General features: G+C 46.8%; 1 protein-coding gene across 2 annotated transcripts in view; it reads left to right on the forward strand.

Moving 5' to 3' along the window:
- Positions 1-308: 308 nt before the first annotated feature.
- The window catches only part of VAV2 (vav guanine nucleotide exchange factor 2), a 789,576-nt gene continuing 766,039 nt past the window's right edge, over positions 309-23,845 (forward strand). For both annotated transcript variants that reach the window (XM_086921069.1, XM_086921070.1), the window contains exon 1: positions 309-1,934. In XM_086921069.1, coding sequence (XP_086777195.1) covers positions 1,731-1,934 — 204 coding nt within the window. In that variant the 5' untranslated portion in view covers positions 309-1,730. The remainder of the gene's footprint in view (positions 1,935-23,845) is intronic.

A 23,845-nucleotide genomic window follows, 5' to 3' on the forward strand; every position in this document is an offset into this window, starting at 1 on the left:
GCTTCTTTTGTTGGCTCTTGCATGGGACGCCCGGCAGCGCCGCCCGCTGGAGATGCTCACGGCTGGCCCGAGGAGGCGGTGAGCGCGGGGGGCCGGGGTCAGCCCCAGATCTGCCCGGGCTCAGGGTCTGTGCCAGCGCCTCTGGGTCCGTCCTGATCCCACCCTTCTGACAGGACTGCTTGCAAGGATCCGTGTGTCTTGTGTGCATTGACTCTGCCCTGGGTCGAGCTGCAGGAGCAAGTGAGCAGAATCTCCGGAGGCAGGAGGCAGCCACCCTGCACCCGCTGCAGGAAAAGTGACATCCACCCGGGACTGCAGGAGCAGGGCAGGCCGATCGAACCCCGGCTGCAGGAACAGTGACCTCCACCCAGGGCTGCAGGAGCAGGGCACTCCATTCCAGCCGCTGGCTGCAGGGACAAGTGGCATCGAACCCCGGCTGCAGGTACAGGGCGCTCAAGTTCAGCCCCAGGAACAGGTGAGGTGACCTCACACTCCGGCTGCAGGAACAGGGCAGTCCATCCCCTGGCTGCAGGAGCGGGTCCCTCCAGTCCAGCCCCTGGCTCCAGGAACCATTCACACAGTCTCTTGGTCGCAGGAAAAAGTGACCTCAAGCCCTGGCCAACGGAACAGCTCCCCCGCCCTCTGGAGAGATTGGGTGACCCCCTAAGTCCAGCTGCAAGACCAGGACACTCAAGCGCACTACAGAAGCTCACCCACTAGCGCTGATTACAAGCCCCCTTGGCTTCTGAGCGCTTGTCTCTAGTATACTTCCCTCTGCAGCCTATGGAGTATTAACGCCGCAGCAGCCACACAACCTGCACGCCAGCCGTCATTACTCTTGGAATAGCCGCATGCGACTACGTCAATTCTGGCCTGTCCTCCGAACCACCACCCTTGGATTCGCGGAGCCTCGCGCGGTGTACCCTCCTTTCAGCACGGATTGGATAGTTTCCCAGGCGCAGAAAGGTCACCGTTTCCAGCCGACTGAGGAATATCAATTTCTTTTACTACAATAGAAGGCACACCCAGGGGCTCTGGGGAAGGGTGGCAGGGGACCTGGAGTTTTGCAAATTAGGCTGGGGCAGTGGTACGTTGTTGGGTAGGGGTAACTGGAGCGTAGAAGGGGTTTCCCAGGGACGTGACCTCTTGGGGCCTAGGGTTAGTTGCAGTGCGTGGGATGTGCCACCAGTGGATGGCTTTAGGGAAAGACAAGTAGCCTTCTAGCCAGGAGAGTGGAGTAAGTTAACGTGGGTCCCCTTGGGAGCTGGAAGTTGTAAGTGGAGAGCCTTTTGCGTGTATCACGCGTGGATCTGGTTGGGGCTAATGTGGTCTTAGCAAGTAAGAACCTAGGTGAGTGAACTCACACTTGAGGACAGTCACTTTTGGTTGAAAATCTATCTTCCTATCACACTTGGTGGCTTCAATAGGGGCAAGGTAACCCAAGCACTTGTCCTGGTGGGGAGGAAGTTTGCTCCCTATGGGTTCAGTGACAGACAAGGAGGTGGCTTTGTTAAGGGGGTTTGCACCTGAGAGACCCATCTCTTGTGAGTGACGGCTAGACTTGGGTGACCAACATATCTACATCAGCTCTTTGTGGTTGAACGCAAGTGGAACGGGGAACTCCAAGTGGGTACGCTAGGGTGCATAGAGTAGTGCCTGGGTGTCCTCCTGCTGGGTCAAGGCTTGCGTGTTGGGTGCCTTGTGGTCAACTGCGTCTTCTTGCCGCCACCATGGAGGAGTGGCGGCAGTGCGGCCGCTGGCTCATCGACTGTAAGGTTTTACCTCCTGACCATCGCGTGGTGTGGCCCTCAGCGGTTGTCTTCGACCTTGCACAAGCCCTGAGGGATGGTGTTCTCCTCTGCCAGCTGCTCCATAACCTTTCACCCGGATCTATTGAACTGAAGGACATCAACTTCCGGCCTCAGATGTCCCAGGTGAGTTTTGGGTGGGATTGAGAAGGCCTCATTTGGGTCACTGGTTCATTTTTCGTGAGAAATGTATCCAATATCTACTCAAGACAAGACCACACAGCCAATTAAAATAGATGTATATTTAGAAAGAGGCGGCGTAGGGTCCGTTCTCTGACACTAAACCTAAATTTCGTGTTGTTTATTTACTTCAATGCACAGTAATGCTTGCAACTCGGCTTCTAGGCGCAGGCCAAAATAAGACCGGCACAATACAAACCGGGCACACCAAAATATCCGAAACTAGACGTTACATTAAAACTTACTTTAAAAGCCTTGGAATGCACCCAGCACGGTCAAAAACACAAATAATGCAGGTAATAGTCTGTAAAATCGGTGCTACACGGGGCCAGTGTCGATCCTGGAAGCTGCACACGAACCCTCCGGGCAGGTTACAGGAGTTAAACTCTTTGGATTAAGGATCCACAAGTGTATATGTTTGTGGTGATTGGGGGGGGGGGGAAGAATTGAAACGTCACCGTAGAAATGTTAATGTGATTGGGGTTGGGAGGTTCTTGTTAGTCTTGTGATCAACACAAGCCATGAACTACTGTTTGTGTTTTTCTGTGTCATCTTTTTTGCTTATGTATATAACTAAAAATCTGAATTTGAAGCCAGCACTTTGAGGAGAGTCAGCTTAGGGTTATCATTTGTGTCTATGTAGTGCTTGTTATGTCGGAAGCGGCCTTCAGTGCGCTGGCGATCTCTTAGATTAGTGCTAAAGGATGAAAGAACAAGTCCTTTAGAATCCACACACAATGTGTGCATGGAAACGGAGATAAAGGTGTATTTATTTGGTATGGGATACTGTGTACCAGCTAAGTCTGCTTGGCGAGGAGAGGCGTCAGGCCTCCTCCGTGGCCGCCGTATAAGTGCGGACTGGCCTCCCACGCGCATCGAGTTTCTGAAAGAAATCGAAACCTTGGCATCGTTCCACGCTGTGATTGTCCGCTCAGCGCTGAGAGCCCTCTGTGATTTTGGGCTGTATAAACGAAGTTAACGTAAGGTTTGCATGGTGCTTGCGTAACCTTCATGCTTGCCAGGTTGCACTCTGAGATGCTGTGGTAGGGGTCAGAGGGAGGAGCCATAATGTGGGCGGGGTCTGCTCTCGAGGTGCACATCCATCATATGGTGGATGGGTAGCCGCTTTTTGGGTAGGTCATCCATAGGTATCTGCCTACCCTATTAGATCAATTTTCTATTCTTTAAATACAAATATACGTTAAAATGAAAAGCTGCTTTTTTTCCAACCCATTGTTTTGTTTCATTTCTGCATTTAAATGTCTACCCGAGCTTTGGTTGAGTGACACGCTATCTTCTCATTGTAGTTGTCATGTACTTGGTGGAACCATGCATCCATCATTGGCATTTGTTTTATAAGCTGATGCATTCTGGGACTTGTAGTCTTCCGTTCACCTATCGGCATAGGTTGCTGCTTGTATCTTCTGACATTGTGCGACGTGGCAACCCTCGTGTCATGAGGAACAGCACAGTTCTGCCCTCTTGGGGTGGGGTGCGGTGCGGTGCGGGTACTGGGCAAACAAAAACAGCCGCTGTTACCACTTTGATATACATTTATTCTACATAACATGAAAAATGCGTTGGGGCATTTGATTGGTCCATCCCCACACCCCCAGCTAATCGTTTTTTTAAAACATTTGTCTACTTGTGCGTTGTAGATGGCTTAGTCGTGGCCCTGAGCAGGAGCTAAAGCGCTTTGCAAATTGTAAACATATTGTTGCATCAATAGAGGAAGACAGAAACAAGAAAATATAATTGGGACCGGCTGGGATGCAGCGTTTACAAAATTCAGCTGTCAGTGTCACGGAGAAGGCGTGGCCATGCACCTCACACGGATCCTGAACTGGCAGGTAGCTAACCTTCCACTTTCACTGCTGGGAAAGGAGGGGGAGGAATTGGGGCACGGGATACCCGTAATTGACAGAAAAAAAGAAGATCAATTTGCATTTTTTGTAGCATTCTGGCTGTTAGTGAGAGGCGCACGGTTTCTCACTAAAATATCAATGGGGCCTGTCTTGAAAATACCCTTGAAAGGAGCTTTTCAAATATCCGTGAAGTACTATTTTTTATTTATTTTATTAGTTTTATATAGCACGATCTTGACCCGAGCATTGGGGTGCTTCAGTGACCACAAGGTCGTATTCCAGAAGGTAGGGGTTTTTCATTTGTTTTTAGACACTGGAAGATTCAATGTTTACCCAGAATCGCAAGATGTTGATTCGACGCCAGGACTTGAACCGGTGTTCATCGGTATTTCTGCTGTTATGTCGCATCTTCCCATTAAACTAGATTGTGTAGTTTATTAAAGGAAAGTCAAAACACACACTTCAAAGGAATATCCCTAGAAACTGTTTTCATATGACAGAAGTTAGAGGGGAACGCCTCATTTGTAAACTGTCTTCAATGTAGGCCTTCGAGTATATTGCATTGTGTCAACTGTAACTGCCTTCTGCATCTAGCGAGTTTGTCACACTGCTTACATACGTCATGGTGTCATTTTATTTAATTTCAACTTCTTGGCACTTATTTCTTGAACAGCAAAATAGGCTAATATTCGAGCAACCGAGCATTTTGTTGTGAAGTGACAATACCATTTGTAAAGAAAGATGCTTAATTTGTGGTGGTGTCTACAGCCAGTGGGCACACACACTCATATTTATGGACCACAACTTTATTGTCATGATCAGACTTAGACCCAGAGCACGGGAGGCAGAAAAATTAGGCTAGAAGGTGGAAGAGAAACATAGGAAATCACTGTCAAAGGGTGAAATGACCTGGAAACAATGAGGTGGCAGGAAGTGGAGGGGTGGGAGAAAGAGGCACAAGTTGGAATCAAGATTGGGCAGCCTTGGTATCTGTCAACTTTGGAATTCAGCATCACCGGTGACTGGCTCCTGAGAAAAACTTTGGGCACCTGCACCGATTTAATGCAGATAAAGCAGTAGAAAAGAGCTCACTCCTATGTGTCTGGATCTCGTGTTGTTTTGAACTTGCGATCAGGCCATTACCAATGTACATACCTCGAAATAAGATGCTTCCCAAGGGGTGCCGGGAATTCACTTTGTCTGCGAGTTGACACAGTGATGTTAAAACACGACTTGGCAGGTCCATTTGTGGGACTTCTCATTCGCTCGAGCTACAGCGCGTATTTTTGCTGAACTCAGCAGACTGGGTAGTAAATTAATGGAGTTTGAGATAATTGTGTTTTTACAGGGATATTGCAAACATGCTGCACATTCTACTCTATACACTTAATTGTTGTTGACTTACTGTAAATTGCCCTGCAGTGTAGACTTCTGCCAGGGGGAGGGATACACCCAGCCTAAACCTGTGCCAAAGAGTTTTCAGTGGAAGATCCACAATTCGTAATTCCTGGCCAATTTTGGCGTTTGTAAATAGTTCTGTATGCCTGCCTGAAGCTCTTGAGTGTGAACAAATGACAGAGTGGTAGAAAGGAAGGGGGAATGACAGCAGCCAAGGAAAGATGGCTGCAGTATCAGCTATTAGTTGTTTGTGAGCAATATCCTTGTCGCTGACTGTAGTGAGTGTTGCAAGGGTGGCTCAACTGAGGGGCAGGTTATTTCCACTAGGCTTATCCTATCTGTATGTTATCTGTAGATTTGGACCTGCGTGTTCTGATTGGTCCCTGGGTTTCCTTTGCGATTACTTCAGCATGGCTCTCCTTTGTGTTTCTCAGGGACCTTGAAAAGTCATGCAGCTGATAAGTTGCCCATGTCATGGAACACCTCCAGCCAGTCCTGTTATGCCAACAAGTTGGGATTTTTTTTAGCCCTTATTTACAATTAATGCAACAGTAGGTGTAAAAGACTAGTTAGTTTGAACCAGGCTTGGGCCAGAGCAGTATTTGCTTCAGAGGGTGTGACCTGTGCATCGCACCGGGGTCCAAGGTCGAAGGGGCGCCCGCCCTTGTCATGACAGGCTGAGACAAGATAAGAGACATCTGCAAAGATTTGTGTGTGCGAGACATTTTTCAGGAGATTATTGCAAGGGCCATGATATCTCTGGTACTTAGCAACATGCAGATCACCGATTAGTATTTTATGTAGGTAGCTCTGTGGTTTACTGCTTTTTTCACAGATGTCCTTTTATTACCTAGAGTTCATGAGTTACAATCCTTCTAATATAGCACATTGAGCTATGAACTGTCCATCAATGCGCCGCAAGCAAACTGAAAGGCATAGGATTACAACCTTATTGTTCTTTCCCCTTAATTTTGTTCTTCTAAATTTGCTAAAAGGGCTCCTTCCTTTATGTAAATTCAGTTTTATTGGAATGACACCCCCAATCATTGGGTTACAAATAAACTACTGAGTTTATGGGGGGTGATTTACTAACATTTTGCGCCTGATTTACATCACAAAAGTGATGCAAAGCTGGCAGCACATTTGTTTTGGGGCTTCATTTCCGTTGCAAATCCTGACCTGCATTGGCCAGTAGCCCGAAGCACCACAATGGAGCACTATGCACTACTTTACGTCAAGCACGCATACCATGAGTGGAAATGGAATTTTCCCTTGCACCCACCCTGGAGTTTGACGCTACTCCCCACCCACACGCTTTGGTAGAAGAGGAGTTGCATCTCCTCAAGGCAGGTGAAAATATGGAGAAAATATTTACTTTCTCCAATTCTTTCCAACTTTGGCAGTGCATAGGATTTGTCCTGGAAGGGTTCCCTCCCAATATAAAACTCATACTTGGCATCACAAAACCACGCTTGCTCTATTGTCCTCATTGTCCTGAGTAACATTAATTTACACACTTGTAGGACTTATTGTCTCTGTATAATATGTTTGTGGTGTAAAGTGCTCTGACTCTCTACATTGGGATGAGAAGCGCTATAAAATAAAAGTGGGGGAGGGACCAAGGAGAGATGAAGAGCACCATTGGTTGGTGGTAATGAGGGTATCCATGATGAAGGAGGTCATCTGTGGTGGGATCGCACCAGCAGAGAAGGTCGCACCAAACACCGCCAACACTAAAGCCGACTTTGAGAATACTGCCTCAGTCCCGGCCTTGGGGCTTCTCATCCTTTATGCAGCTTTGTAATTGGGGGGAGAAAACAAGTAGTGCCCTGTAAAACAGGCTGTCGCTGCAACACGGGATGTGCATGAACCCCTTCAGCAAGATGTCTTTCTCCTTCCACCGATTTCTTTGCAGAACATGAAAACGAGGCTTGTAGACTGCAGTGCAGCCAGCTGGAGTTCACATCACCAGCCTGTAATAGGAGAGCAGCTGGATGGCTCGTTCTGTGACCTTACAGTGTCTTGTTAAGCTGTTATATTGCCCAATGAAGCTCGGGACTTCTTTTGAAACAGTCCAGTGTGTTCAGTCAAGGTCATGGACTCCATCATGCCAGTAGAGTGATCTCTGTCCTTACATGAAAGTTTGCCCTAAGTTGCTCAGATTTATTTTTGATTCTAGGCAGTTTGTGCATCAGCTTTGTACTAGTTTGGCATTTAATCATTTGTGATTGAACAGCACCAGGTTTACCGAGCGTTCTTCGAGAGTCCTCTCTAGTTGGTGCCAAGTAGATTTAGTATGTGACTTCTATACAGTGTAAGCCAGCAATATTATAAACCGTGTGTGCTGCCAGAGCCTGGGTCCAATGTCTTGCTCAAGAGCCGCAACTGGCCTTGGAAAACCAAGGGTAACAAATGCCAAGGCTGTGTAGTCTTGACTCCACCGCCTGCCTCTTTCACCCCTCATCAGACACACCCTGCCTCTTATGCTCGTCCTTTCCATTCTTTTCCATTCCTGCTCTCTTTCTTTGTCATTGTTTTTTTTCCCATCTTTCGTTTCCTTCTTCTTTCCTCCTTTTGTATTTTTCTCTCTCTTGCTCTATGTCAAGTCTGCTGAGAAAGGATAAGTGCCAGTCTGAAAACAATGAGTACTGGTGAGTCCCACCTGTAATCACTGGCAAATTAAAGCACTGGCTAACACAGTCCCCAAAACACGACCCTGCACAAAGTTGTGCCCTTTCTTGTAAAATTAGAGGCAGGAGGGTGTAACTCTTGTGGCTGAAGTGCATTCTTGTGGTCTGTGCGCTAGGACAGCTAGACTGAGCCTCTGCAAATAACTTCACGTCATTGCAAAATTTCCCTACAGTTACAAATACATTAACCCCCAGTTGCCTCGATACAAAACGCTTACTAGAAAGTAATTCACATACTTGTAGTTTCATAGTGAGATGCTGCTCTAGCAGCATTACCCGATAAAGCTTTCTTCTCCTTTTGAGAAATCCAGCTCTCTAACAACAGAGATTTCTGGTGAGTCCATTCATCCTTTGACACCACATTCTCCCACAAATATCGTTGCTAATAAATCGTGCTTGGGTAAAAGATGGTGAAGTATACACCTGTGTGTTAGATTCTTTAGTGTCCGGAGCTTGCATTCAGTAAGTGGATCCCTAGCTGCTCCCGAGGCAAATTATTATTGCAAAATTGAATGAGACTCTACAGGGGCGGCTCCTCCGCAATGGCGGAGGAGCGTTGCCCCACTCATCAGTCGGTGACAGAAAAAGAAAATATTAATAAAACAACATCAATTAATTTTTTGTGACTGGTTTAGGCATGCGTGCAGGGCGGGCCGGGAGGAATGGTGGGCACTTACATGCGCACTTCTAAGTATGGTCGGCAATCTTAGGGCGGCCAAACAGACATGCGCATTTCTATTTCTCCAATCCATCTGTGTTCACAGCTGGGTTGAAGAAAAGATGCATACTCCCAGGGACTGTCTGAGAGGCAGAGCAGGTTGCTCAGACCAATCCTGGCGTTGCTCTCATAGAATGAGAGCAGCGTCTGGTTTGGGTAGGGAGCCTGCTTTCCCAGAGACTGCTGTGAGAGCACCAAGGTGGGTGTCGGAGGCAGCAAAAGGAAATGTACATTTTTTAGAAATTATTATTTTCCCCATCCCTTCCATGTCCCTCGCCCCCCCCCCCCCTGTCCATCCATCCCCTGCCCCCCCCCCCCAAGTTCTTTCTATGGCGGCCGACACTGGGGATCTAGCTACTTTTTAGCTATTCTTTTAGTGCCTCATTTGGGTATTATTTAACAGCATCTATATAGCGCTTACTACCCCTATATGGGGTGCTGAAGCGCTTGTCTACATGGGTAGCACGCTACACTGTGCAGGGTGTGTGGTTGGAAGGATCTTGTCTTTGTTTTGATCTTATTCTCGTGTGGGGATTGTTTCCATTCCATGTGTGATGACCACAGAGGTGCAGGTATCGTGTTATGGAACGCAGCGTGTAGCCGTGTGGGGAATGGTGGAGTATGAGGGACAGATGCTCAGTTTTATGGTTTTCCATATGCTGGTAGGTTTGACCAAACAACTCTGCAGGTCCCTTTATGGTATTTCATGTGATATAGTCTGCTTGGTTGGTTACTGTGCTGTGCTGTCCAATCTGAGATGTTGTGTAGAGCTGGCATGGTTGGAGGAAGACCGAAGGGGCGAGATCTATTTTGATGGGTATTTTTCATCATGTCACATCTAAGTGTTCTTGTGAAGCGCATAGAAGTGGTCATATTGTATAGATATTTGGGAGCTGTAGTGGTGTACTATATTAAAGTGTCCTGAATTGTTCAGCAACGTGTGTCAGATCGCTTCATTTATTGCATGCCTGTTCATTGGTGATGGTGGTTTTTTGGCTGTATAGTGCTGGTGACCCTCATAACAGGTTTGTCCTATGTGAATTTAAGAAGTGTAAGTGTAAGAAGTGTAAGTTGCAATGGTCTTAGTGTTATTGTCGACCATAACTGTTCTGTAAGAAAGTACATAACTACATAATGCCATGGTGAACTATAGGACAGCCTCTCTTACCTTTCCTGCATATCGAAAACAGTTCACTGGCCGAGTTGTTTCCAGTTTGTGGGCTGTAAATTGAGGATTGCGCTTGAGAGTGTGATTGTTTTCTGGGCTCTGTTGCCAGGGTGTGGGTGATGCAGTTATCTATGGGCTCTGTTGCCAGGGTGCAGTTATCTCAGGAAATAGCCATGTTTCCAACTCTCTTCAGAAGTGCATATGCTCCTGAGTACTTTTAATGTTGACTGGTTATGAGTTCCAGAATTGGGTGGCTTATACTGAGAAAGCAGTGCCTCCTACAGATATCTCATGGTTAGGTGATATGATAAGTGGTGCAAACGTGGCTGCCACAATGCTGAGTGCCTTGAAAATTGCCCTTCTAATGATAGGTAGTCAATTGAGCAATTGCAGGACTGGAATCATTTGTTATTTTGGGTGGAGAATTCTTGTGGCAGCATTTTGGATGAGTTGTATTTTGCATTTGATGAATGATGGTCTCTGAGGTGTGGGCTGTAGGCATATCAAGCTTGGAGATGATGACTGTGAGGGTAGCTTGCAGTTTATGTTGGTATGAAAGGTATGGGATGTTGTGACAGTGTGTTTTTTTTGTGTAGAAGGCACTCTTTGTGATGTTAGCATGCAGTATCAAGGCTAGGTCTGAATCCACGATTCCTCCTGAGTTTCTAACTTCTCTTGATGATGTTGGAGGGGCTTGAAGTTCCTTAGCCCACATGGTGGTAGACTGGAACCTATGCCATTTTCCACAGGTCATAATGTCAGTCTTTGCTGATTGTACTTTAAAGGGTTATTCTTCCTCTTGTGGAAATTGACTAAAAAGCTCCCTTTTTCCCTGGTGTCCCATCACGCACCCTATCCACCCTGACATCGACCAGGCAAGCCGATTCTCCTACTTCAAGCACAAAACCCCGTCGTACCCCCTCTTGCAGCTCTCGCTCGTCAATGATTTCCTAGTTTGCGCGGACAGCCACGGGTTGGGTTAACAACCAAGGGAAAACCTAATCAAGCACACGAGACAGCCACGAAGAAGAATAGTTTATTACAGCCCATTCTCCTTCTTCCCCGCTGCACACACATACCATTGTGAGACCTCACAGCCCCTGTGTACGAAGTAAAGGATGCACAATGCCTCGTCCTCTTTACCTTTCCGACAGAAATGACCCAGTGACAATGCCTCGATTCTCTGTCCTCAGATACTAGCAACTCTGTAACTTGTCACCACAATCACCCCGATGCAATATGTTTGTCTATGTGTAAATGCTATTCAGGTTATTCTTTAAACGAGAACAAGCATGCTATGTCTTTGATTGAATCAAGTCTAAGGGAAACTCCTTCTTTTTGATTGTACTCGAACTGTATATAAGTGCTGTTATGTTTCAAGCAAAGTAGACTACTCCTGAACCCGCTTGGTGAAGGAGCTCTCCCTTAACTCGAGTTCTGGAATAAAACCCTTTTCAACTCGAAGACCACGGACTCTGCTCCTCATTTTATGCATTATCATTTTCTTGGGTAATTATAGAAATTCCGAAAACGGCGTAAATAACTAGCTTTTTATTTACCACACTCCATGTGTTTATGACATAAGGACTGTCATCGTGTTGTGATTTGTACAGGTCTTCTGGGCCAGTCATTTATAAAATAACTAGCAGCCCGCCCCAGCTTTTCCCGGGGCAGAAGGGGGCTGGGGGCAGCATTTCAGGCTTGCGTGCACATTACATCAGCGCTTGCTCCCAGTCGCACAAACCCAGGCCCCTGCTCCAGTCCGCCTCACTTCACCGCCCCCACTACACTAAGCCAGTCTACACGCCCCGCTGCAGTCTGCTATCCCGCTCCATTCCGCCTCACTTACCGCTCCTCCCCATGTTTCACATACCTCATTGCGCTGCAGTCTTGCTACGTTCTCCGCTCCTCCATGCGCTGTTGTCCTCCATTCCGCTCCAGTCCGCCTTACTTCACCGCTCTTCCCCGCAGTTCACGTACCTCATTCCCTCCAGTCTGGCTAAGTTTTCCGCTCCTCCCCGCGCTGTTGTCCGCTCCTCCTCGCGTTCCTGTCCTCCAATGATGTCAGCACGCACGTTGTTAGCACACACGGCCGGCGCTACTTCTTAGGGACTACTTTTTTTAATTGTTTATTTTTTAAATAATGTTTATTTTTATTTTTTTATAGCCTATGTCCATCTACTGGACCCCCCCTTTCCAACGCTGTATTGGGTGTTGCGATTGGTGGTGTACTTTTTGAGTTTACCTGGCTCAAAGGACACAGTTCTCTCTTTATAATAGTAGTATAGATAGATATAGATATAGATTTCTGGAACTGTTGTGACATGGTTTAAAAATGAGGCAGAAGCTGCGATTAGCAGGAGGAGCAGACTGTGTTAACTACAGGGTACATGGTCTGATAAACCACAGTTTCTTAGTACAGGACACAGCGACTTCTTACACGGCTTATCCTTCATACTTAGAAGTTAATGTAGTTGAATGCCGTCTCTATACCCGATGAGAGTGAACAGGACAAAATGGCTCTGTTCATTGTCAACATCTGTACATTTATTTCACATTGCTCTGTGGTGCCTCTTCCATGGAAGTGTCAGTCCAGCCTGAAATAAGCTGGTGAGACGGCGATCATCGAGTGCTTTGTACTGGGGTCTAAAGATTTACATTAAAACACAGGTCTCATTGTTAGCAGTTGTCGCATGATTGAAGATGTCTGTCTTAGTTCAGCGTTTGAACCTGTTATTGACATTACTGTGAGGATCAGGGACAGGTAATCAAGGTAGGGATTTAAACTGCAGCGGGGGATGGGGTGTTCAGAGTTTTGGGTTTAGAGAAACAGGGTGCAATGTTAGTGAAAACATTAGGGAAGGGCTAGGAACTGATTGCAATTGAATTTCAATATTATCAATTTCTTGCCGGAGAGGATAAAATCTTGTTCACATAACGTTTCGGCTGAGTTCCAGATAGGTGGGTCTGCAGCAGAGCCGGAATGGGAGTTTGCCATATGAGTTTTCATTTTCTTTGAGTGTTGTCTTCAGCTATGTTTAGTTTGAGGTGCCTACCGTTTGAAATGGACAATAAGCTTTGACTCCTGGAAACAAACAAGCATTTACAATGCAACGGTCTCGCCTTTGCAAAAGTTAGCGCTTTTGGCATTGTAAATGACAAATGTTTTATTTATGTGTTGGTTTTGGAAACAGATAAATAAATGGCATTGTCATGAGCAGTAGAGAGTGAGTAGTAGAGAGTGAGTAGTAGAGAGTGAGTAGTAGAGAGAGTAGTAGAGAGTAGTAGAGAGAGTAGTAGTGAGTAGTAGAGAGTGAGTAGAGAGTAGTGAGTAGTAGAGTGTGTAGTAGTGAGTGTGTAGTAGAGAGTAGTGAGTGTGTAGTAGAGAGTAGTGAGTGTGTAGTAGAGAGTAGAGAGTGTGTAGTAGAGAGTGTGTAGTAGAGAGTGTGTAGTAGAGAGTGTGTAGTAGAGAGTGAGCAGTAGAGACTAGTGAGTGTGTAGTAGAGTGGTGAGTGTGTAGTAGAGTGGTGAGTGTGTAGTAAAGAGTGTGTAATACAGAATGTGAAGTAGAGAGATTGAAGTAGAGAGATTGAGGTAGAGAGATTGAGGTAGAGAGATTGAGGTAGAGAGATTGAATTAGAGAGATTGAATTAGAGAGATTGAATTAGAGAGATTGAGGTAGAGAGATTGAAGTAGAGAGTGTGGAGTAGAGAGTGTGGAGTAGAGAGTGGAGAGTCTGTAGTAGAGTGTAGTAGAAAGTAGTGAGTGTGTAGTAGAGTAGTAGAGAATGTGTAGTAGAGTAGTAGAGAGTAGTAGAGGGTGTGTAGTAGAGTGTGTAGTAGAGCGTGTGTGTAGCAGAGTGTGTAGTAGAGTGTGTAGTAGAGTGTGTAGTGTAGAGTGTGTAGTGTAGAGTGTGTAGTGTAGAGTGTGTAGTGTAGAGTGTGTAGTGTAGAGTGTGTAGTGTAGAGTGTGTAGTGTAGAGTGTGTAGTGTAGAGTGTGTAGTGTAGAGTGTGTAGTGTAGAGTGTGTAGTGTAGAGTGTGTAGTGTAGAGTGTGTAGTGTAGAGTGTGTAGTGTAGAGTGTGTAGTGTAGAGTGTGTAGTGTAGAGTGTGTAGTGTAGAGTGTGTAGTGTAGAGTGTGTAGTGTAGAGTGTGTAGTGTAGAGTGTGTAGTGTAGAGTGTGTAGTGTAGAGTGTGTAGTAGAGAGTGTGTAATGTAGAGTGTGTAGTAGAGTGTGTAGTAGAGAGTGTAGTAAGTAGTGACTGTAGTAGATAGTGTGTAGTAGAGAGTGTCTAGTATAGAGTGTGTCGAAGAGAGTAGTGGCTGTAGTAGTGAGTGTGTAGTGAGTGTGTAGTAGAGTGTGTAGTAGAGAGTAGTGACTGTAGTAGAGAGTGTGTAGTAGTGTGTAGTAGAGAGTAGTGACTGTAGTAGAGTGTGTAGTACAGTGTGTAGTAGAGAGTAGTGACTGTAGTAGATAGTGTGTAGTAGAGAGTGTCTAGTATAGAGTGTGTCGAAGAGAGTAGTGGCTGTAGTAGTGAGTGTGTAGTGAGTGTGTAGTAGAGAGTAGTGACTGTAGTAGAGAGTGTGTAGTAGTGTGTAGTAGAGAGTAGTGACTGTAGTAGAGTGTGTAGTACAGTGTGTAGTAGAGAGTAGCGACTGTAGTAGAGAGTGTGTAGTAGAGTGTGTAGTAGAGTGTGTAGTAGAGAGTAGAGTGCGTAGCAGAGAGTAGTGACTGTAGTAGAGAGTGTGTAGTAGAGTGTGTAGTAGAGAGTGTGTAGTAGAGTGTAGTAGAGAGTAGAGTGCGTAGCAGAGAGTAGTGACTGTAGTAGAGAGTGTGTAGCAGAATGTGTAGTAGAGAGTAGTGACTGTAGTAGGGAGTGTGTAGTAGAGAGTAGTGACTGTAGTAGAGAGTGTGTAGTAGAGAGTGTGTAGTAGAGAGTGTGTAGTAGAGAGTGTGCAGTGATTTGAGTTTTACATCAAATTAAAAACGGGAACGGAACAAACTCATCCTATACATTATTGTGGTAGGTGCCCACGCATATAGGGTTAAATGATGCGTTAGATGCCACAGGTCCCACCAACACGCTTCCTTTATGATAGGAGAATGCCCAACATCGCGGAGATTTGCTCTCTGCTCTTCCCGGATATTTGTATTTTCAAATGTATAATGTTATCCTGCTAAACGAAGACGATGCTCAAACTATAAAAGAAGAGGGTTTCACAGATATGTTAGTCCTTCCGGGCAAACGAAATGACCCAAAGAAAGATCAAGTGACAGTTTAGAGCTCCAAGTGAGTCTTAATAAAATCAGTGTCTGGAACGCATAGCATCAAAAAACGAGCGGGGCATCAAACTGCAGTGTCATTCAATCAAAGCTTCAAGGCTTCTGAGCGCTAGCCGAGAATTATTTTTTGTGAAGCACTAATCACTGTGGAAGGTGCCCCTGCTATCCCAGATGTGAGAAGTCAGTCTGATATGAAAATAAGCAGTATTTGGAATGAATGTATTTGGCAGGGGGAAGGTGGGGCGGCGCAAGACCGTACTGACGAGTGAACAGGAGCCATTTTGTACCGAGTGATTCTGCCTGTGTGCATGTAGACAAACCAGGCAGCAGCATGAGCATGTGATTCGGTAAAATAACAAGCATTTACAATGCAATGGTTTTGCCTTTGTTAAAGTTAGAGCTATTGGCATTGCTCTTGACACTCTGAAGCTCCACTCTGCATTCTGAAGCTCCACTCTGCATTCTGAAGCTCCACTCTGCACTCTGAAGCTCCACTCTGCACTCTGAAGCTCCACTCTGCACTCTGAAGCTCCACTCTGCACTCTGAAGCTCCACTCTGCACTCTGAAGCTCCACTCTGCACTCTGAAGCTCCACTCTGCACTCTGAAGCTCCACTCTGAAGCTCCACTCTGAAGCTCCACTCTGAAGCTCCACTCTGAAGCTCCACTCTGAAGCTCCACTCTGAAGCTCCACTCTGAAGCTCCACTCTAAAGCTCCACTCTAAAGCTCCACTCTAAAGCTCCACTCTAAAGCTCCACTCTGAAGCTCCACTCTAAAGCTCCACTCTAAAGCTCCACTCTGAAGCTCCACTCTGCACTCTGAAGCTGCACTCTGAAGCTCCACTCGGAAGCTCCACTCTGCACTCTGAAGCTCCACTCGGAAGCTCCACTCTGCACTCTGAAGCTCCACTCGGAAGCTCCACTCTGCACTCTGAAGCTCCACTCGGAAGCTCCACTCGGAAGCTCCACTCGGAAGCTCCACTCGGAAGCTCCACTCTGCACTCTGCAGCTCCACTCTGCACTCTGAAGCTCCACTCTGAAGCTGCATTCTGAAGCTCCACTCTGAATCTGCACTCTGAAGCTCCACTCTAAAGCTCCACTCTAAAGCTCCACTCTAAAGCTCCACTCTGAATCTGCACTCTAAAGCTCCACTCTAAAGCTCCACTCTAAAGCTCCACTCTAAAGCTCCACTCTAAAGCTCCACTCTAAAGCTCCACTCTAAAGCTCCACTCTGAAGCTCCACTCTGAAGCTCCACTCTGCACTCTGAATCTGCACTCTGAAGCTCCACTCTGAATCTGCATTCTGAAGCTCCACTCTGAAGCTCCACTCTGAAGCTCCACTCTGAAGCTCCACTCTGAAGCTCCACTCTGAAGCTCCACTCTGAAGCTGCACTCTGAAGCTGCACTCTGAAGCTCCACTCTGAAGCTCCACTCTGAAGCTCCACTCTGAAGCTCCACTCTGCAGCTCCACTCTGCAGCTCCACTCTGCACTCTGAAGCTCCACTCTGAAGCTCCACTCTGCACTCTGAAGCTCCACTCTGAAGCTCCACTCTGCACTCTGAAGCTCCACTCTGAAGCTCCACTCTGAAGCTCCACTCTGCACTCTGAAGCTCCACTCTGAAGCTCCACTCTGCACTCTGAAGCTCCACTCTGAAGCTCCACTCTGAAGCTCCACTCTGAAGCTCCACTCAGCACTCTGAAGCTCTACTCTGAAGCTCCACTCTGCACTCTGAAGCTCCACTCTGAAGCTCCACTCTGCACTCTGAAGCTCCACTCTGAAGCTCCACTCTGCACTCTGAAGCTCCACTCTGAAGCTCCACTCTGCACTCTGAAGCTCCACTCTGAAGCTCCACTCTGCACTCTGAAGCTGCACTCTGAAGCTCCACTCGGAAGCTCCACTCTGCACTCTGAAGCTCCACTCGGAAGCTCCACTCTGCACTCTGAAGCTCCACTCGGAAGCTCCACTCTGCACTCTGAAGCTCCACTCGGAAGCTCCACTCGGAAGCTTCACTCGGAAGCTCCACTCTGCACTCTGAAGCTCCACTCGGAAGCTCCACTCTGCACTCTGAAGCTCCACTCGGAAGCTCCACTCTGCACTCTGAAGCTCCACTCGGAAGCTCCACTCTGCACTCTGAAGCTCCACTCGGAAGCTCCACTCTGCACTCTGAAGCTCCACTCTGAAGCTCCACTCTGAAGCTCCACTCTGAAGCTCCACTCTGAAGCTCCACTCTGAAGCTCCACTCTGGAGCTTTTGAAGCTCCACTCTGAAGCTCCACTCTGAAGCTCCACTCTGAAGCTCCACTCTGAAGCTCCACTCTGCACTCTGAACGGTCAGACTCCAAAAATCGGCCCTAATCACAATAGTATTATTTCACCTGCGTGAATATAAGTCTTTGAAATTCTGGCCAGTGGTAATACACACAAGTAATATAAAATTGTTGTTCCAAAGAGCATTAAATGGAAATAAAACAAGTACCAGACCCATTGACGCCTGCACCTTAAAAGCGAAACTGACTGAAGCAAGCGCCCGGGCCACGTTGAAAAAAAAAGCCACACACATTAGATGCAGTCAAGGCCCGCTCACGAACTCAGAAGGCACTCCACATGAACAACTACCAGACACATTGACGCCTGCACTTTGAAATGAAACAAAGTGAAACTGACTAAAGGAAGCGCACGGCCCATTAGATGCAGTCAAGGCGCGCTCACGAGGTCAAATCTCCAAAGGAGAAGCTCGTGACAGCCTGACTACAGCAGAAAAAGCTCGTAACAGTCTGATGTCCACATCATTCCCAGAAAAGTGGCAACATAAGTTGTCTCGCATAGACAGCAAAAGCTTCGCTTTTGCTTTCGTCTAGGCGAGACCTAAAAAGTGGTAATGCCCTTGCCCGAAACTGCATACTCTGTGGCAATCTCCTTATATAAGACATGTAAGGGAACTTTACATAGAAAGATTTGACATAGGAAATTTTCAATTGGAGTGTCAATTTACTCTGTTTTACTCCAACTCTGTTTTAAGGACATTTTTGGTTGCTTTTCCGACATCCAGCTTCAAACATGGCTAGGCAATAAAAGGGCCTATGCCTGTCTGACTCTTGATATAATTTGTATTTTAACCAGATTTATTGTGGCCAGGCATTCTCTGTAATTAAGACTCGCTGATTGGGATCGCGCGAGGCTGCCAGAGCTCCAGTCTAGAACAGCGTGAAGCTGAAAATTACATGTTTTGATAGTAAAATATTGGCTTTAAAACACTGTTTTCTTAAATCCGGGGAATTCAAACAGTTAGTGGGTTGTATTATAGCCAGTTTGCGATCGATGCATGTTAACATTTTCGTCCACGGTTTTTTATTGCTACCTCAGCGGTTCATAAAGCTATGCAGGCACCGAGGCAGCTGGTCCCTTCTCCCGGGGCTTCTGTTTTTTAATGCCACACCGGTATAAACTACAGTAAGGAGGTTGTATCACATGCCTTTCCTCACTGCTCCATCGTCCTCTTCACTGCACAAGGGACCAGATATTCTCAAACTGGCCCAGAGGTCATCCCCCCCCACCCGAGTGTATTACCTCTCAAGAATTCTTTTGCTGGAAATATATTTGGGTCGTGTGGTTTACACCCAAAGAAATCGAGAAACCATCTTTGAGGTAGCATTATCATCCTAAAAAAACTGGTTGCGAGAAGGATGTCATTTGGAGGCAGCCCTGCGGCAACCTTAAACATCATCTGTGCCTGTAAAGTGTAGATTCATTGGTGAAGTCTCGCCCCCTCATCCATCACATCTTGGACCGCGAGTCCCCTCTTCGGGAGCCAGTGACATGCCTAGTTTATGAAATAATGCAAGTTAGCTGCCTTCAGTGACGAATGCATGTGAGTGTTCACTAAAGAAAGGTGAAAGAGAGCAAGCAATACTGCCTCCCTTACACAGACGCATCCAAAACTCCCTAAAGTGGAAGCCAAATTCAATAAAATCAAGCCAACCACATGATGTACTTATCAGATGGGTTAACCATCAGCCAGCCATCTGAAGGGTCTGAGTGAGTAGTTAACTAGCAGCGCCCACATATAAAATGCTCTCGGGGGAGGGGTGGAGGGAGAGGGTTAGTTGGGAAGTGGCACTTAAAGCAATAAGGGCCTGAGGTTCTTATACCTCACCCCAGCCACAACTAGCAAGGCTCCAAGAATGTGTTACTCCTGGTCCCAGGTCTGGCATCAGGAAGTTGTTCGGAGAGTTCATAGTGGCTTGAAGCGAGTAGGTGGGACCCATCTACCAGACATAGCGTACACCACTGCTCCGCATCCAGGGGGTGTGCTTTCCTGTAGGCAGAGTGGTCTACAAGACCTGGCATAGACCCAGTGAATCGAATCGAATATATTTTATTGTATTAATTAACAAAAATTGTTACAAAAAGTGTCCTATAAAATATCCACTGAACTTGCTTGCTATAGTAGTCATCATTAACTGCTACAAATTTGGATGCACTACATCCTGTAAAACAAATCCTAAAAATACAGATCATAAATAATAAAAACATTAAAACCCATGTGTCCATTAAGAATTCAAGGCTTTCAAAAGACCTGTTTTGGAAGACAGATTCCAATAAAGTGCAAAATAGATACAGCTTGTCACAGCATACAAATCAAAGTCTCGGCATGCCCAAAGTGCAGTCTTGAAGTTCTGAAGTGCAAGGTGAGTTGCTTAAACGTTTTTTAACTTTATATACAAATTTGGCGAACCTAGCCAATTCCATCGGTGTCTCCAGGCTAAACAAGTTTCATGGCACCCTTGCAATTACGTGTCCCATATTTTAAAAACAATGGCCTTAGTAAAGTGCGATGTGCGTGTTTTAGGCAATGGCATGCAGACCAAATGGACCATGGATTCTTCATGCTGGTGGCATAGTCTGCAGGTGGTAATCGCCTCTAGGGATTTCCAGCGCCTGTTGATATGTTTTATCTGCAATGCCATAAGCCTCACTGTTAAGATTTGCTTTAAAATTATCTTGTTTAATGCAGCGTCGAGGAATGGTTGCCATAACCGATCTTCATAGGAGCTTCCAAGTATCCCAATGTTACTTTTGGAACGATTCAACTCCTTCATATCTTCTTCCCTGGATAATGCTCTAACTTGTTTTTCCAATATACATTTTAGTGTACCAGGCTGATAGGTCAGATCATGCTGTTCGGTCATGTCAAGCTGTAATGCAGTGCAGGCAGTTTTCAGGCCTTTGCTCCATGAATTATTGGCTTCCAGAAAGATCATTTTCAGGGTTGACTTCATTGTGTTCGATGGGCCGCACAAACCCCTTGGTAATACCGCACGAACATTGCCCAATGCTCGTAGTTTTGTTTATTCAACCCAAATTCCAGTCGCACCAGGATGTTTTGTGTATGCGCTGGGATCTGAAAAATTCGCTTGTAGGTTCAGCAGTTGATATGTTTGAGGCTATTAACAAAATGCTAACTGGCCACATGTAATTGAGGGAAGCAGCTTGGCTAGTGATCACTGGTGAAAATAGCACACCTGAACATCAATGGATGTTGTTTGGGACTCTGAATAACCTATGCTTGTTGAGTTAATGTTGAGCTGGTAACCACTTGAGCACAGAGGGCTGTCACACTTACTGCTATTTTTAGCGTCTTTGCAAACAGGTCAAAGGCTGAATGGACACACTGCGGTGTGACACTCCTGCTCACCAGGGGGCATACTGGAGCCCTTTGGTTGATAAAGTAGGAAAGTTTCAAAACTAAAGGACAGGATGCTTCGGACTTATTTCTAAAAATGCCCATTTTTGCTCGACAAGACAAAAGACCAAATGTCAAGAGGCAGCCTTGAAGTCCTAGATCACACATCTGGTCCAGATGCCGCTGAGAAACTCTGGTCTCCCGGTAAAATAGACCAGTGGTCAGTCCTCACTTCCGGCGCCGTTGCTCTGCATGCTTCTGGTCTGTCAGTCGAGGACCCGCCCTTTCCGGTTCACTTATTCGGTCTTTGTAAATAAACTCTGAGCTCACACCCGTGTATGAATCTGGTTAGAGTAAACACAGAGTCCGACGCCGATCATTGAACTCGTCACGGCACGTGGTCCCAGTATCCCCTCAGCATCCCCTCAGCAGGCAGCCTCACCCTATGTTTTTATTTTGTGATTATGAGTCATGATGACAGTCGCCCTGCCCGGCGGTGCGCTGCGGCGCGAGGCGTGACGCATCTGCCTATCACCACCCGAGCATCTGATCTGAATACATTCAGTCGTATTCTTGAGCTGTGAGGGTAAAGTAAAGCGCCTCGAGGGAGGCTCTGGTCGCTAGTCCCGCTTGAAGGGGGATGGGCGAAGAGCGCGTGCTCTTTGTGCCGCTCAGCAGGATCCTGGACGCCCGTGAGCTTTGAAAGATGGTTTAGTGATTTGCTAGTGCTACATTCATATAGCGCCTTATACCAGGCGGTCCGCACGTATGTAAACCTCGGCTGGGGAGTGGTGGTGAGCCTCCCAGGTTATATCCGTTTATTAATTCTACATGGAGATGCATGTAAAGAAGGCGATGGCCAACCACGTGCACCCACGTCATCTAGGTACCATTGTCTGTCGCTGCAGTGAAATAAATGTGGTTCCATCATTATTTTTATGCAACAACGGAACTTCTAACGCACGGCCTTCACACATTTATGACTACAGCGTCACAGTCCATTTTATTACAACAGTACCGCAGAATTGACATGGGAAAATAGTTTTCTGCCTCACAGATTGCACATTGCAAGGACTGTTACACAGGGAACCATGTCTCTCTAAAAGTCACGTGGCCTCTTTAATATGATGTAACTGTTATGCACATTTAACCCATTGCACCCTGGTCTTGGTTTAATCGTTAAAAAAAACATATATTCATGAAAAATTCCATGGGATGAACCATATACGCAGGTAGAGCAGACTAGAATGTGCTATTTATCACCATTAGCAGCAACATGTTGACCTGTATGATGCAGGAGCTAGAGCGCTTCTAGGCTCCCTGACTCCAACTTTAGCCACCCCCTTCATTCTCCAGCAATTAAGTAGCATCCTTGAGAAACCTATGGAGATGTGTACTATCATATTCAGAAACCCACACTATTATTTCATATCTCATATATATTTAATGTACGATTGCTTGTTGAATGAAGCTGAGCTAGAAACACAACAAGGGGCGTCTCAATGACGAGAGGTACCTGGCCCCTACGCAAGGGGGGTGGGTGCGTGTTTTGGGTCATAAGGAAGGGCGAAGGCATAAGGCACGCAGCATCTGCTGCCCGAGTGCGCCCCGTGGGGTCATGCATTTCTCGCCGGGACGTCACTGTGGGGGTTGGTGGTGCAACGGGAAAGGGTCTCCGCTGGGCCCCTCCTTTCACTTGGATGTAATCAAAAGCAGGGTAATTAAAAGATCTTTTACGATCGATGTACTTATTGCGCGCGCTCGTCCGGGCCGCGTCACCGGCGCCCGCCCCTCCCCCACCCTCCCACCGAGCATTGCTCAGCTGCGCAGCCTGTTTGTTCTTTTAATGGGACAGAGAAACGCCTTATATTGTTAATTTACACGGCATATAAAGCAGACGCAGTTCAGAACCCGGAACAAAACGGTAAAGAAAACCGAAGGTGGTGCCATGAAAGGGAAAATCACACCAAACGTCCTTTACTTCCCGCTCGGTGCGTGTCTGCAAACAGAACCCGAGATTATTGTACGGCGCGTGGGCCAGAGGCGACGTGCAGGGGGGTGAGATTTCCCACAGAGGTCAGTCACAAAATGGGTAACTTAGAAAGCAGGTCATTCTCAGCCCTTTCTAATGCAAAATAAACACTGTTGGATAACATGCAATCGTTTTCTCTTCTGCGTTGTGGAAGAACGTATTCAAAGTTCACAACCTTCATGAAACGGGACAAGCGGCAGTAGTGCAAGCCCCCGTTATACAGAAGAGAGGGTTTAAGGCGTGGGCACGTGGCTGGGGCCCCAGCTTCCAAAGGCCCCCCCGGGAAAGTGAACTTTCTCTCCGTTTGAACACGGTGGGATCTATGTCTCTCTCCAGAGCTCTCTTCCCTCCCTCTGGTTCTGGCTCCGTCTCTCTAACCAGCGTCCAGGGCCAGACGTATCTCAACACATTTTTGCGACCGTGTTAATATTCGACAGATGAATGCGTATTGTTTGGTATCATAGAAACGTAGTTTAAAGGAAATGGGCAATAACATTCATATTTATTCCATAAAGGAGCCCCAAAAAATGTCCTGCCCGGGGCCCCCCAAAATCCTTAGGATGACACTAGCCAGGCACAGCATAGAAAACGCATAGCACTGCCCAGGCAGAGGTAATGGGAGCCTCCCTCATACATAAGGCAGGCACACCGTAGAAAACTCACAGGCGCTGCCCAGGCAGCGGTAATGCGAGGCTCCCTCATACATAAGGCAGGCACACCGTAGAATACTCACAGGCGCTGCCCAGGCAGAGGTAATGCAAGTCTCCCTCATACATAAGGCAGGCACACCGTAGAAAACGCACAGGGTTTACCTGTTAGCTATATGTTAGCCTCCTTCATAGCCCTGATGGCAGCCTCGAGCGCTGGTGGTTGTGACCTACAGGGAAGTGGTGGGTTCACACCAGAGGTCAAAGTAGGCTGGATCGGAGAGCTGCGAGGTGCCCCTGCTTTTCTGATTTATGAAAACACATTCCCTTACTTTTTTGTAAAAAGACAACCGTCCCAGGGAGGTTAATTCCAA

Source organism: Lissotriton vulgaris, chromosome 5 (assembly GCF_964263255.1).
Source record: "Lissotriton vulgaris chromosome 5, aLisVul1.2, whole genome shotgun sequence".
NCBI classification, from domain to species: Eukaryota; Metazoa; Chordata; class Amphibia; order Caudata; family Salamandridae; genus Lissotriton; species Lissotriton vulgaris.